This window comes from Coregonus clupeaformis, chromosome 10 (assembly GCF_020615455.1).
Source record: "Coregonus clupeaformis isolate EN_2021a chromosome 10, ASM2061545v1, whole genome shotgun sequence".
NCBI classification, from domain to species: Eukaryota; Metazoa; Chordata; class Actinopteri; order Salmoniformes; family Salmonidae; genus Coregonus; species Coregonus clupeaformis.
In genome coordinates, this window is record NC_059201.1 from 24,405,751 (window position 1) to 24,420,462 (window position 14,712).

The 14,712-nt window shown below is 44.8% G+C and overlaps 1 protein-coding gene across 1 annotated transcript in view; it reads left to right on the forward strand.

Annotated features, from left to right (window-relative positions):
* The window catches only part of LOC121575791 (plexin-A2-like), a 105,163-nt gene that overhangs the window by 73,493 nt on the left and 16,958 nt on the right, over positions 1 to 14,712 (forward strand). Inside the window, exons 5-15 of the mRNA XM_045222901.1 lie at positions 3,602 to 3,702; positions 8,118 to 8,241; positions 8,391 to 8,544; positions 8,671 to 8,767; positions 9,597 to 9,711; positions 9,908 to 10,108; positions 10,746 to 10,842; positions 11,726 to 11,925; positions 12,629 to 12,780; positions 14,081 to 14,198; positions 14,363 to 14,499. Coding sequence (XP_045078836.1) covers positions 3,602 to 3,702; positions 8,118 to 8,241; positions 8,391 to 8,544; positions 8,671 to 8,767; positions 9,597 to 9,711; positions 9,908 to 10,108; positions 10,746 to 10,842; positions 11,726 to 11,925; positions 12,629 to 12,780; positions 14,081 to 14,198; positions 14,363 to 14,499 — 1,496 coding nt within the window. The remainder of the gene's footprint in view (positions 1 to 3,601; positions 3,703 to 8,117; positions 8,242 to 8,390; positions 8,545 to 8,670; positions 8,768 to 9,596; positions 9,712 to 9,907; positions 10,109 to 10,745; positions 10,843 to 11,725; positions 11,926 to 12,628; positions 12,781 to 14,080; positions 14,199 to 14,362; positions 14,500 to 14,712) is intronic.

Genomic DNA, 14,712 nt, shown 5'->3' on the forward strand with positions numbered 1-14,712 from the left:
TTTCTCCTAAGTGGAGATTTTAAATGTTTCCCCTCTCTTACCTGTCCATCTCCTCATTTGAATTCCATGCTGTCACTGTCACTTGTCCACTCAAGCTTAAAATTGTTGTCATCTATTGCCAACCAGGTGTCCATAGAGTTCCTCAATGAGCTTGACACCTTGATAAGCTCATTTCCTGATGATGACTCACTGCTCTTCGTACTTGGCAACTTCAACCTCCCGACGTCTGCCTTAGATTCATTTCTTTCTAACTCTCTCTTTCCCCTCGCCTCTTTTGACCTCACCCTTTCCCAGTCCCCTCCCACTTAAGAGGCAGGTAATACGCTTGACCTCATCTTTAATGGAGGCTGTTTGCCTACTAATCTCACTGCAACCCCCCTCCAGGTCTCTGATCACTACTTTGTTTCCTTTTCTATGTCGCTTTCCTCCAACCCTAGCCACTCAGCCCCTACCCAGATGGTCATGATCTTCGCTCTCCATCTCCCACTACTCTCTCCTCTTCTATCCTATCTTCACTCCCTTCTGCTAAATCCTTCTCCCTCCTGTCTCCTGATTCTGCCTCTTCGACCCTACTCTCCTCCCTTTCTGCATCCTATGACTCGCACTGTCCCCGCAGTGACTCATTACAAGCTTACAGAACAGGGCTGCGGGCAGCTGAGCGAAAATGGAGGACAACTAAACTTCCGGAGGACCTATCATCCTTTCACTCCCTCTTCTCTACCTTCTCTTTCTCTATATCCACTGCTAAAGCCACTTTATATCACTCAAAATGTAAAGATTCTACCTATAACCCTATGAAGCTCTTTTCCACCTTTTCCTCCCTTTTTAATCCTCCACCCCTCCCCCTCCCTCTTCTCTCTCTGCGTCAACCACTTTGAAAATAATGTTGACGACATCCACTGCTCATTCACTCAACCTTTTGAGTCCACTAGACCCACAGAACTACCCTACGCCTTGACCTCTTTCTCCCCCTTCTCTCCAGAGGAAATCCTGTGACTAGTGAGGTCCTGCCGCCCAACAACCTGCCCGCTCGACCCCATCTCATCCTCCCTTCTCCAGACCATCTCAACTCATCCTTGACCACTGACCCTCTGACTTCAAAATGGCCTGACACGCTCCCCTCCTCAAAAAACCAACACTCGACTCCCAAAACACTTGAGCCTCTGACAAACTCTCTCACTATCTCTCTCAGAATGATCTTCTTGGCCCTAACCAGTCAGGCTTCAAGACGGGTCACTCAACTGAGACTGCTCTTCTCTATGTCACAGAGGCCCTCCGCACTGCCAAAGCTGACTCTCTCTCTTCTGTTCTCATCCTAGATCTATCTGCTGCCTTCGACACAGTGAACCATCAGATCCTCCTCTCCACTCTCTCAGGTCTGGGTGTCTCAGGCTCTGCACACTCTTGGATTGCATCCTACCTGGCAGGCCTCTCCTACCAGGTGACATGAAGAGGATCTGTGTCTGCACCACATACTCTCACTACTGGTGTCCCCCAGGGCTCGGTTCCAGGCCCTCTCCTCTTCTCTCTACACACCAAGTCACTCGGCTCCTTCATATCGTCACATGGTCTCTCCTATCATTGCTATGCGGATGACACTCAACTACTTTTCTCCTTCCCCTCTTCTGACACCCAGGTGTCGACACACATCTCCCTGTCCATCTTCCGAAAACATCTGAAACAAGTATCTTAAATAATCCCACAGCACCCCCCCCACCCCCCCACCCCCCCTCGCAACACCTCCTCACCTCTGGATAAGAGTGTCTGCTAAGTTACTAAAATGTCAAATGTAAATGTGAATGTGAGTCAACCAAACGTTTAAACTCCTCCAAGGAAACAAGATCCTGGAGTTTCAAGCTGGTCTGGAGAGAATTCCAAGACCACGGAGCTAAAACACCTTTTGCCATGATCCGTTCTGATGCTTCAGTTCAAGGTCAGAATACATGTAGAGAAAAAGTGCATAAAAAGAGAATTACGTTCCATTTCCGGGCGCTTAAATCAGGTCGGAATGGGCCCCACCCCCCAAGAGCATGATTTAAGATGATGAGGATTGCATAATAGCCAAAGCTGACAGTTGCAGAGTGGATTAGAGTATATGACTGTTGAAAGTAAAATACCACACCATAATTATAACCATCTATGGTAGAATTATCTTCCTCTCACTTTCTCTTGCTTGCATCTCTATGTAGTGTGTACTGTAGGTTTGTGCTGTCCTGGAAATAAAATAAACTAATAAAGAGAAAAATATGAAGCTTTCATCAAGTGACTGCCAATTATATTTCAGTGTGATAATTAATTGTAGTTACATTTCAAGGGATTTCTAAGGCTGTGTGGGAAATTGTTGTCCTCAAACAAAATGTTGTCTGCTGTCAATGTCATCTCATTGTATTTCATAGCTTTGCCTGCATGCTCAGGTAAAATTCGATGGACAAATAAACTCACATCATGTGAGCTGAACATTAAATCTGAGCAACACCAGAGGCACACTGTTGGCACGGTAACAGCAAGGCCCATCTGTCTGTCTGCTCGTTCCCCTCCTTAGCTAGTTTTGGAGAGGCTAATCTGAGTTGGGCTGGTAGGGAGGATTACTCTTTCTGTGTCAGATTTGGACGTTGAGCCTGTCCCCCTATCCCTTCTAAAAATCATTTAGCTTTTTCTTAAAAAAAGAAAAAGTGCTTTTGCGGAGAGCGGCAGATAATCTGTTTAGCCAACACAGACCTGAGAGAGAAGCCATTTACACTATCAAGAGCAACGGAGACGCTCTCATCCATAATCCACTCTTCATTTGTGATTATTTACCTCAGGAAATTACTTGCATGGTCCGTCAAGGGGGAGAATAATAACAAAGTATAAAATAGCAAAGCTTCAACCTGTTTGTATATGCATGGGCTGGCGCTGCCCACTCAACAGCAGCGTCTGTCACAGCGACTAATGGGAGCGTATGCTTTGCCAGGCATCCACACAGATAAGTGGCGGTGTGTGTATGTGTATCTGTGTGTGTAGGCTGATCCAAGCTGTGAGCACACCCATGGATATCAGGCTTATCTTTTCTGTGGCTTTACTTGTTTCTCAGCCTGTTTGCCAGAGCTACTTCCTCTGTTGAACCTAGGTTGAAGATGACAAAGGTTAAGACAACAGGATTCTAATATCCAATAACTCTTTGCAAAATTTAGACCAGCGTTGCTAGTTAGCAACGGTGCTAGTACTTATCAACGATGCTGGTCCAATTAATTTGTTTATTTCCGAACGCTGCCGCGTGTAATTATTACATTGTCTTAACCTTGTCATCTTCAACCTAGTGCTGAACCCCCCACAATCAATCAACGGAATGAATCCGATTTCACATACTACCAGGCTTTTCCCCATTTCCTTAGATCATGTTTACTAAGTCAACAGGGAATACATTATTTCATTGGATACATGACATACTGTATTATATAATGTATCACACACAATTAACCAGTTAAACAAGTCATGAAGCAATTATATAGAGCAATATGTTTTACACTAATTGTAAATGATGTGCTGTTCATGTGTATGTGAATGTTGTAGGCTCCATGGCCTATGTTATGCGTCTAAACCTTCCTCTGTTGTGTTGTAGGTGACCCAGATCCCAGTGGAGGCATGTGAGCAGTATGGGACCTGTGGAGAGTGTCTGAGCTCTGGGGATCCTCACTGCGGCTGGTGTGTCCTGCTCAACATGTAGGTCCACTACTACACTATTCTCAAAAGGCACAATGGTCATGTTTTAAAACACCAATCACATAATTTACCAAGAAAAAAGGAGTAAGAGGTCATACAAGCCCTCAAATACAAAATGATGCTACTGAGCACACAGATACAGACAGCCTGTCTGTCACTGCTGGTATGGAGGGACAGAATGACTGAGATAATGGGGACAGAGTACAGAGGGATTACAGACAGAGAGTAGTGCAGAGGGTAACCAAATGGACTGCTACAGTCTCTAGAACATTTAGAACTGTGAAAGAGGCTCATCTTCGACATCTTAATTATCGGACCGCCAGGTTATCTTACGTAATAGAACAGGACAGAGCAGAAGAGATCCAGAAGATTAAAACCCAGGCAATGTTTCTGAAAATGCACTGAAACAGACCTCAGAAAGGATTTATGCATTATTATATGTCATTTGCATTTCAGCAATCTCTAAGATCATCATTATCTAAATTGCAGCTCTTGGAGAGCCCTCTCTATGTTATCAACCCACTTGACTAGCAAAACACAGAACATATTTATCCTAATTACTTTATTCCTCTTCTGTTTTCATAAGTGCATTTTCTGCTCCAATTCCCACGATTATACTTTACATTATTAGTCATTTAGCAGACGCACTTATCCAGAGCGACTTACAGTTAGTGAATACATATTTTTTTAATACTGGCCCCCCGTGGGAATCGAACCCACAACCCTGGCGTTGCAAACGCCATGCTCTATCAACTGAGCTACATCCCTGCCGGCCATTCCCTCCCCTACCCTGGATGACGCTGGGCCAATTGTGCGCCGCCCATGAGTCTCCCGGTCACGGCCGGCTGCGACAGAGCCTGGATTCGAACCAGGATCTCTAGTGGCACAGTTAGCACTGCGATGCAGTGCCTTAGACCACTGCGCCACTCAGGAGACTACTTGTATGCATGCCACTTCCATGAGCTACTATTCACTATCTAGCTACTGTTCACTGAATAGTATCCTAAGTGGAAATACTCACCTTGTCTCTCTACAGTAAAACAATTAGAAAATGCAACATACAGTCACTGTATATGCTCACCCAAAGCATGTGAAGGTAAAGCACCACGTGCCATATAGGGGAGTATGTGTGTATATATGGTATGTTAATCTCTAAGAGGCTAGGACAGGAGAACAAACAGCTCTATCAGGCATAACATGGAGGGGGAGATGAAATAAAAGGGAATGAAAGGGCGCCTGGGATGAAATGGGTGTCCAGGGGCACTTCAATTGATGAGAAGCTAAGAGGTTAGTGTCTATTCTCCCTATGGATACCGGCTGTATCAAGGAGCCGGCAGGAACAACAACCATCATTGGGTTTCCATTCTGCCTTCATTGTCTTGTATTTACTGTTGAGGTCTCTGTGCGCTTTGAAGGCTCTCGTGAGATGTCACCCTCGACCACATCTGAGAGTCCATTAAGCACCGTCTCATCCCACAGTGGGCATTACACATGTAAAACAGAGACAAGCTCTATTGTTAGCTCCTCATCAAGAGGAAGTGTGATCGCTGAGAGATTCAACCTTGAGAGCCTCTCATTCTCTTAAAGGCCCAGTGCATTCAAAACGTGATTTTCCCATGTTGACTCCAATGCTTCCCACAGTTGTGTCAAGTTGGCTGGGTGTCCTTTGGGTGGTGGACCATTCTTGATACACACAGGAAACTGTTGAGCGTGAAAAACCCAGCAGCGTTGCAGATCTTGACATAAACCGGTGCGCCTGGCACCTACTACCATGCCCCGTTCAAAGGCACTTAACTATTTTGTCTTGCCCATTCACCCTCAGAATGGCACACACACAATCCATATCTCAATTGGTTCAAGACTTAAAAATCCTTATTTAACCTGTCTCCTCCCCTTCATCTACACTGATTGAAGTGGATTTAACAACTGACATCAATAAGGGATCATAGCTTTCACCTGGATTCACCTGATCAGTCTATGTCATGGAAAGAGCAGGTTTTCTTAATGTTTTGTATACTCAGTGTATATTTCCACACTATGAGATTAGAATAATACTGTGAAATTGTGAAAATGTGAAAATGATTATAATGTTATTTTAGTGTTAGAGCTGTTTGAAAGGACCGTGTGAAATCTCAGCCTCTTTTAGTGGGATGGAGTTTTGGCCTGCCTGTAAATTAGTAAATAGAACAATAAGAAAGAGAGTTCTAAACCTCTCTGCCAATAAGAGCTAGTTTTCAGATTCCCCCTCCCCACTCAGATCACTCCCAGACAGTCCTAGCAAAATTCTTGCTTGATAAATTGCTCTTTGCTAAGAAGCTATTTTTGTTTCTTTTGGACTGTTTTAATTGAAAACAATCACAGTAAGGTACTTAATTGTTACCCAGAAATTATTTTATAATGAGATAAAAACGGCTGCATTGGACGTTTAAGTGCAATGTTTACGTATGTTTGTGTGCGTTCTGAATGTCTAAATCTGCACGTCCCAAGCTACCACAATATCTCATTTGAAGAGACAGGTCTTCACGGTGGTGGCACAGGGCTACTCATTTCTCCTAAGTGGAGATTTTCTATTTTCTCTCACTGGTTCATCTCCTCATTTGAATTCCATGCTGTCACTGTCACTTGTCCACTAAAGCTTAACATTGTTGTCATATATCGCCCACCAGGTGCCCTTGGAGAGTTCCTCAATGAGGTTGACATCTTGATAAGCTAATGTTTACGACGTTGGCTCACCACTCATCGTACTGGGCGACTTCAACCTCCCAGATGCCTGACTTTGATGAATTTCTTTCCACCTCTTTCTTTCCCACTCCTTTCCTCTTTTGAGCTCAACCTTTCTCAGTCCCCTCCCACTCACAAGGCAAGCAATGTGCTTGACCTCATCTTTACTAAATTCTGTTCACCTACCAATCTTACTGCAACCCCCCTCCATATCTCAGTTGTCAAAATTGTCAAAGACTCCAGCCACCCTAGTCATAGACTGTTCTCCCTGCTACCGCACGGCAAGCGGTACCGGAGTGCCAAGTCTAGGTCCAAAAGACTTCTCAACAGCTTTTACCCCCAAGCCATAAGACTCCTGAACAGCTAATCATGGCTACCCGGACTATTTGCACTGCCCCCCCACCCCATCCTTTTTACGCTGCTGCTACTATGTTAATTATTTATGCATAGTCACTTTAACTCTACCCACATGTACATATTACTTCAATTATCTCAACTATGCCCCCGCACATTGACTCTGCACCGGTACCCCCCTGTATATATAGCCTCCCTACTGTTATTTTATTTTACTTCTGCTCTTTTTTTCTCAGCACTTTTTTGTTGTTGTTTTATTTTTACTTTTTTTGTTAAAATAAATGCACTGTTGGTTAAGGGCTGTAAGTAAGCATTTCACTGTAATGTCTGCACCTGTTGTATTCGGCGCATGTGACCAATAACATTTTATTTTATTTTATTTTATTTGATCACTACTTAGTTTCCTTTTCTCTCCCTCTCTCCTCCCAACCCTATACACTCAGCCCCTACCCAGATGGTCATGTACATCACAATCTTCAATGCACCTTGGCATAGATTCTACAAGTCTCTGGAACTCTATTGGAGGAATGCGTTTTGTTGATGGTGGTGGAAAACGCTGTCTCAGGCACTGCTCCAGAATCTCCCATAAGTGTTCATTTGGGTTGAGATCTGGTGACTGAGACGGCCATGGCATATGGTTTATATAGTTTTCCTGCACATCAAATAATTCAGTGACCACTCATGCCCTGTGGATGGGGGCATTGTCGTCAGCATTTTTATATATGACCCTAAGCATGATGGAATGTTAATTGCTTAATTAACGCAGGAACCACACCTGTGTGGATGCACCTGTATTCAATGTACACTTCATTTACTCAAGTGATTCCATTATTTCGACAGTTATCTGTACTTTATTGAGGGAAAATGTACTTACTACAACTGTGATATGTGCTTATCTCACCTAGCTAATTAGATTAATGCACTAATTGTAAGTCTCTCTGGATTAGAGTGTCTGCAAAATGACTAAAATGTCAGTGTAAAATGTTAAATAACCCAAACACAAAACACTCACTGCTTAAAATCAATTTATCCCATCGTACAACTGGATTTACTTCAGCAGAGCAATCCAACCAAACTGATAGGGGCTCACTTTCCTTAAAGGAAAATACCACTCAAAAACTATCTTGGTATTTGTTTCATTAGTCCACTGTTGATACAGTCCCAAAATGTTTTGTATGTCAGCAATCAAGTTTTCAAGATATAGAACTTTCAAAATACAGAAAGTGTCACAGTATGATGTGTTTTGCATGATGTTGTTTAGATGTTCCTTAAAGGAAAATGTTTATCTCACATGTACAGTAAACAGTAAGAACGAATAATGTCCTGGTTCCCATCCACAGATGTGCCAGAAGAGACCGGTGTCAGAGAGCAGAGGAGCCCTTCCGGTTCGCAACTGATATCGAACTTTGTGTGAAAGTTATCGCTCACCCAGACAGCATTGCCGTGTCAGCACACAGTGTGCCTGTGAGTCAACTATTAACAGTACAATCTTTACTTCTGATCAAACTGATTCTTACATGTTCTGAGTCTTGATGGTGGGAAGAAGTCCTCAGTGTTTCATGATAGACCAGAGTGTTCCAACCCAGCTATCTCTCTCTGCTCCTCTCCTATAGCTCCTGCTGGAAGTCAGCAATGTGCCTGACCTCTCGACTGGGATCACCTGTTTATTTGGAGAGCAGGCCGAGGTGGAGGGCCATGTCAACGGCAACAGAGTCACGTGCCTGTCCCCGTCTGGCAAAGAGGTCCCACACATACCTGAAGGACAAGGTGACAAAATATATAGCTCCAATTTAGGACGTATTGCTCTGTGTTCCTCAGTGATACAGATGTGACTCTTTTACAGAGGACCAGCAGTCTGAATAAAGCCAACTACCCCCCCATTTTCTCCATCAGACTGGTTGGGTGTGGCGCTGCGTCTGAACTCTAAGGAGACAGGTCAAATGCTGGGCAGTACAGAGGTCAAGTTCTATAACTGCAGCATGCATCACACGTAAGTTCATCTACCGGCCCACACATTATCTGATCCATTCAAAAGATAGTATTGCACAACCTCATTTAGGACATTAATGCATGCAACCCCACTTAAGATCAGGCAGACAGGTAACCCATAAGTTCAAATGACCCATCCATTTTGATATAGGTGAACCTAAGGCAGTTAGCCACGCATTGTTAGCTTGTTTCTAGACTGGTGTTTCTAGACTGGTTCCCTGAGGAACAATGTACATACTGAGTAGTACGAGTACATACATCTAAACATAGCTCCCTGACCGCTACCTTCAGGTCCACTTTAACAGAAATACAGTCCAAAGCCCCATCACATCTGTTTGATCAAAATGAGGTGTCCATTAGCAGCTAGCGACTGTCTCTGGTCTACAGTGTGATTCATATTTCAGTCTAAACAGCCTCCCCCTCCCCCCTCTGCCTCACACAGCACAGCAGTATCACATCAGCATCACATCCGCCTCCATAATTAATTATCCTGTGTCTGAAAGGGCCTGGCAGGCCAGTTCTATGCATACAGAGCTGTTACAGAACATACTGACTTACTGTGTGCTGGTGCTTAATACTGCTCTCTCTGCAACACTGTTGTATTAACAGTATGTGTTAGTGGTACAATGTTGAGGAAACAGCCTAACTCTGTGAACTCCATGAACTGTATAATATACAGTGTACTGTATATTGGATGGATCGTTAGGAACTTCTGTTCCCTAAGAGCATGTGTTTAGCCACAGAGTATCTAGAAGCATTGGGATGTCTGTTGGCTGGTTGGTCATATGATGTGTGTAACATGTCCATTTGTCCCTCTCCTTGCACTGCAGGTGTCTGTCCTGTGTGAACAGTACCTTCCGCTGCCACTGGTGTAAATATCGCAACCTGTGTACCCACAACCCCTCCAGTTGCTCCTTTCAGGAGGGCCGGGTCAACGCCTCAGAGGTAGCTACATGGCTACTGATAAACATACACCAGATTAACAGTATTTTCCGGTATAATGCACATTAACCCATGTTTTCATTAACCCATATTTACATAACATGTTAGTCTTTAGGCAATCTATCTTTATAATTTAATAGACCTCGATAGACCCCTGCTGAGGTCGTCTGACCTTTGACTCTTGCAATATGTTCTCTAGGACTGCCCTCAGCTGCTGCACTCTGGGGAGATCCTGATCCCAGCAGGGGAGGTGAGACCCATCACCCTGAGGGCCCGGAACCTTCCACAGCCCCAGTCTGGCCAGCGGGGGTACGAGTGTGTGCTCCACGTCCAGGGAACCAACCACCGTGTCACTGCCCTGCGCTTCAACAGCTCCAGCGTGCAGTGCCAGAACAGCTCGGTGCGTACTGTGACTGCGTGACCCTCTCTAACACTCCCCCTGGGACCAGCCTCAGCCTGGCTGTGCATTATCCAGGTCGATTATCTGTAGTCTAGTGAATTACGTCTGAGCTAGTCTCTGAGAGCAATCTGCATCTGATCTCATCCCACTGAGATGAGTTCAGTCATGCCGTGTCTTGATCAAATAAGAAGTAGGTTGTCTGCAGTGGAATAAATAAAACATTTAATGTCTGTCTGAAACCGAACATGTCAGTGTCATTCAAACATACATCTAGGTCCGTGTAATAGGGACATAATAGGTTAACATCTCAGATAGTTGACAGTGAGGATGAGTGGCAGACAGTGCTGCATAGACTACATGACAAACAATCAATTTTTAATGCATCTATTCCTCACTCTCTTATCTCATGTCCAGTGAAAGCCCATTTTCCTCAGCTCTAGATGAACAGCCTCTCCAGTCCCCGCAGAGTCCTGTCCCAATATGGCCATGCACAGCAGAGAGGAGCAGACAGCAATGATAGAAATGACAGGTGGTTAAAAGCCTCATCTCTCTCTCTCTCCCTCTCACATCCCTCTCTCTCTCCCTCTCCCACCCCTCTTTCTCTCTCGCTCTCTCCCTACCTCTCTCTCTCCGGCAGTACATCTATGAGGGTGTGAAGATCAGTGACCTGGCAGTGGACCTCTCCATCATTTGGAATGGCAATTTCATAATCGACAATCCAGATAAGATTAAAGGTGCCTCTGCCATCCATCACTGTCTGCCATTGCTGAGGAGTGGAAAGCTCTCACTCTGTGGGATGGATGGGGTTTAGCCCACGCCAAGGCTTTCACTCGGCCTTGGGAGAACGTTAATATGGCACTCTCTACTGTGTTATTAGTCCTAGCCAATCATCTGGGCTGTGAGGGTGAACTTTTGTGTTTACCATTTTGGTTTCTCACTGACTGTTAGAGCTCTCCATTATCCTGCTTGAGTGTGTATTTGGTTGTAGAATAGTGCCATTCAATATCTAAATACTGTCAAATATACACTGAGTGTACGAAACACTAGGAACATTGCTCTTTCCATGACATAGACTGACCAGGTGAATCCAGGTGAAAGCTATGATCCCATGTTGATGTCATTTGTTAAATCCACATCAATCAGTGTAGATGAAGGGGAGGAGACAGGTTAAATAAGATTTGTTTAGCCTTGAGACAATTGAGACATGGATTGTGTATGTGTGCCATTCAGAGGGTGAATGGGCAAGAGAAAATATTTAAATGCCTTTGAACAGGGTATGGTAGTAGGTGCCAGGTGCACTGGTTTGAGTGTGTCAAGAACTGCAACGCTGCTGGGTTTTTCACGTTCAACAGTTTCCTGTGTATATCAAGGATGGTCCACCACCCAAAGGACATCCATCCAACTTGACACAACTGTGGAAACCATTGGAGTCAACATGGGCCAGCGTCCCTGTGGAATGCTTTAGACACCTTGTAGAGTCCATGCCCCGACGAATTGAGGCCGTTTTGAGGGCAAAAGGAGGTGCAACTCAATATTAGGAAGGTGTTCCTGATGTTCTGTACACTCAGTGTACAAGCATTGAATGTAATTCAACTGCAGTCCTCCCGTATTCCACAGTGCACCTGTATAAGTGTGGTGCCCAGCGGGACAGCTGTGGCATGTGTCTGCGGGCTGAAAGGAAGTTCCAGTGTGGCTGGTGCAGTGGAGAAGGCCGTTGCACCATGAGGCAGCACTGCCCACCCATCAGCCCCTACGCCAGCCGCTGGCTCGACCTGTCCACCAGGAACGTTAAGTGTACCAACCCACGCATAACTGAGGTTAGTCAGTCAGACCCTTATCTGTTACAACTAACCCCTACTTTAAGCGTCACCATTATCCATCATTTGGCCTTAGTGATAAGAGGCCTTCTCAGAAATAACCAGTAAAAACCATTGAGATCAGTCCTTAGACATGAGCAAGACCGGTGGTAACTTGTGGAATAGACACTGGCTGGAATGCGGTTTTAACCAATCAGCATCGAGGACTAGACCCACCCGTCGTATAAATAAGACTATATCAGACATACAGCTTGTGCCAAATTAATGCAACCTTAAGCTATGCCCTATGCATCCAATTTTGTGCATGGCAATGAGTGTTTTTGGCCCCAACACACTGTTAATTTTTTTGAATGAGAGACACACAGTAGGTCAGACAGCCACAGACAATTACTGCTCCAACTTCAAAGAGCCATGAGCCTTTGAAGTCCCTGTCACATGATTAGTGTTTCAGTGGCAGTCTGGGAGTGAATTGATAAAGAACTGGGCTGCTACTGCCTGCTGCTGGGAACTGGAAGAGCACTGCTCAACAGGCCTGAAGGCTCTTTGTGTGGTCAAGCCATTTTAGATAGAGCTTCTGCATAGTTGTCTTTGGGCATAGTGATGCAATGCATTAATCTGTTGTCATGTATTGAAAATATTACAATACTTGTGTGCTGCCACCATAAATCTGTCCCTTCTCCATGTCCACCTCTCCTTCCTGTAGGTGAGCCCAGTGGCAGGGCCTCCAGAGGGGGGAACACTGGTCACCATCCAGGGCCTGAACCTGGGCCTGTCCTTCTCTGAGCTGGTGGGCAACGTGGAGGTGGCAGGGGTACAGTGTACCCCACAGGAAGAGGGCTACATCACTGCAGAACAGTAAGAACCAAAATGCACAGAAGCACCCAGACCCCCACCCTAACCTTAACTCCAAAACCCCCACCCTAAACCTAACCCTAGCTCCTAACCCTAACCCTAAAACTAACCCTAGCTTCTAACCCTAAACCTAATTCTAACCCTACCACTAATTCTAACCTTAACCCTAACCCCCCTAGAAATTGCATTAGACCTTGTGGGGACTAACAAAATGTCCCCAGTTGGTCAAATATTTGTTTGTTTACTATTCTTGTGGAGACTTCTGGTCCCCACAAGTATGGTTAAACACCTCCACACACACACACACACACACACACACACACACACACACACACACACACACACACACACACACACACACACACACACACACACACACACACACACACACACACACACACACACACACTATAACTAATGATGAACATAAAGATAAACAAGTTGCAGCAGGCTTTCTTTAGTGTGCTGAGGAGTAGAGAGCAGAGTTGTTTTGTGTGCCGTCGTGAGGCTGACGGCACTGCTGTAATTGAAATGCGCTGCATGTCACTGACTGCAGAGACAATCTGTTAGCCATGTGTTTCTCTCACAGCCATATAATTCGATTGAGCCATGGATGAAGGGACCTTATTTATATCCTTGTATAAAAAAGGAACATGCCAGCAGAAAAACTGAAAACTCTCATGACAACAGAGGGTGGAGAGAAGAGGATTCATTGGGTCCTGTCGTCAGGGTGAAAGGTTTATCTCTAATACTTAGCAATACTTTTCTGTGACTATTCATTTAGGCCCCACACAGTGCTTTAAAACATGGCATTACAAACATAAATGTTATTGTAGGTCAGTTTTTATAATGACTTATTCATTGCATACTGCATTATCTTATTGACCTGACAGGCTAACTGATTTATCGAGAACACACTGTTGCCATGGTGATGGAGGTAATGGTGGGTGGTGGATGTGGTGTAGTTTATTATTGCTGTTATATTGGTGCTATTGGTTTTTCATTAGGAAGAAAGATGGCCCTCCATATTGACCTACCACTACTATGAAAGTCTGCTTCAATCACATTGTATGGAGACCAACAGAAAACAGCAATTTTTTCTTCAATTGAAAACCGTGTACAGCACAGTAACCACCTCTCTCTCTCTCTCTCTCTCTCTCTCTCTCTCTCTCTCTCTCTCTCTCTCTCTCTCTCTCTCTCTCTCTCTCTCTCTCTCTCTCTCTCTCTCTCTCTCTCTCTCTCTCTCTCTCTCTCTCTCTCTCTCTCTCTCTCTCTCTCTCTGTGTGTGTGTGTGTCCTGACAGGATTGTGTGTAAAATGGCCTCTACGCCTCAGGGAAGTGCACCTGGTCCAGTCCATCTGTGTGTTGGTGAATGTAGACCAGAACTAAAAACTCAGTCCTCCCAGCTCTACTCCTTTGAGGTTTGATCTGCATCTTGAACCATACATAGAACACATCTCTCTACTACAGTATTATTGCTCTGGAACAGTTTGTTCTCACACACTATCATAATTTATGAGTCATCAACAAAAAGTCCACAAAGTAGCCAGCCATGTGGAGTATTGAGAAAATGCTCTTTTCACAGACCCCTACCATGGTGGGACTTACCCCTGGCCGAGGGCCTGAGTCCGGGGGCACTAAAGTCACCATCGTGGGGGAGAACCTGGGTGCTGGGAGCAGTGTGAACGTTACCTTTGGAAACCAGACTTGTGAGCTGTACAGGTGAGTTAACAGGAACAGACCAACAGAGAACCCGTATATAAAAGTGGGGACTTGATTAATGTGCCTGTGGAAAGGCTGAGAGCCAGGACAGTGCATTGTTTTCTACTCTTATTTTTAGAGATCTATTTAAAGATCAAAAAGGCCCTCATTGTGAGACTCAGGAGGGTGAAGAAAAGGCACCATTAGAAATCCTCTAATTACCACGTTTAATCT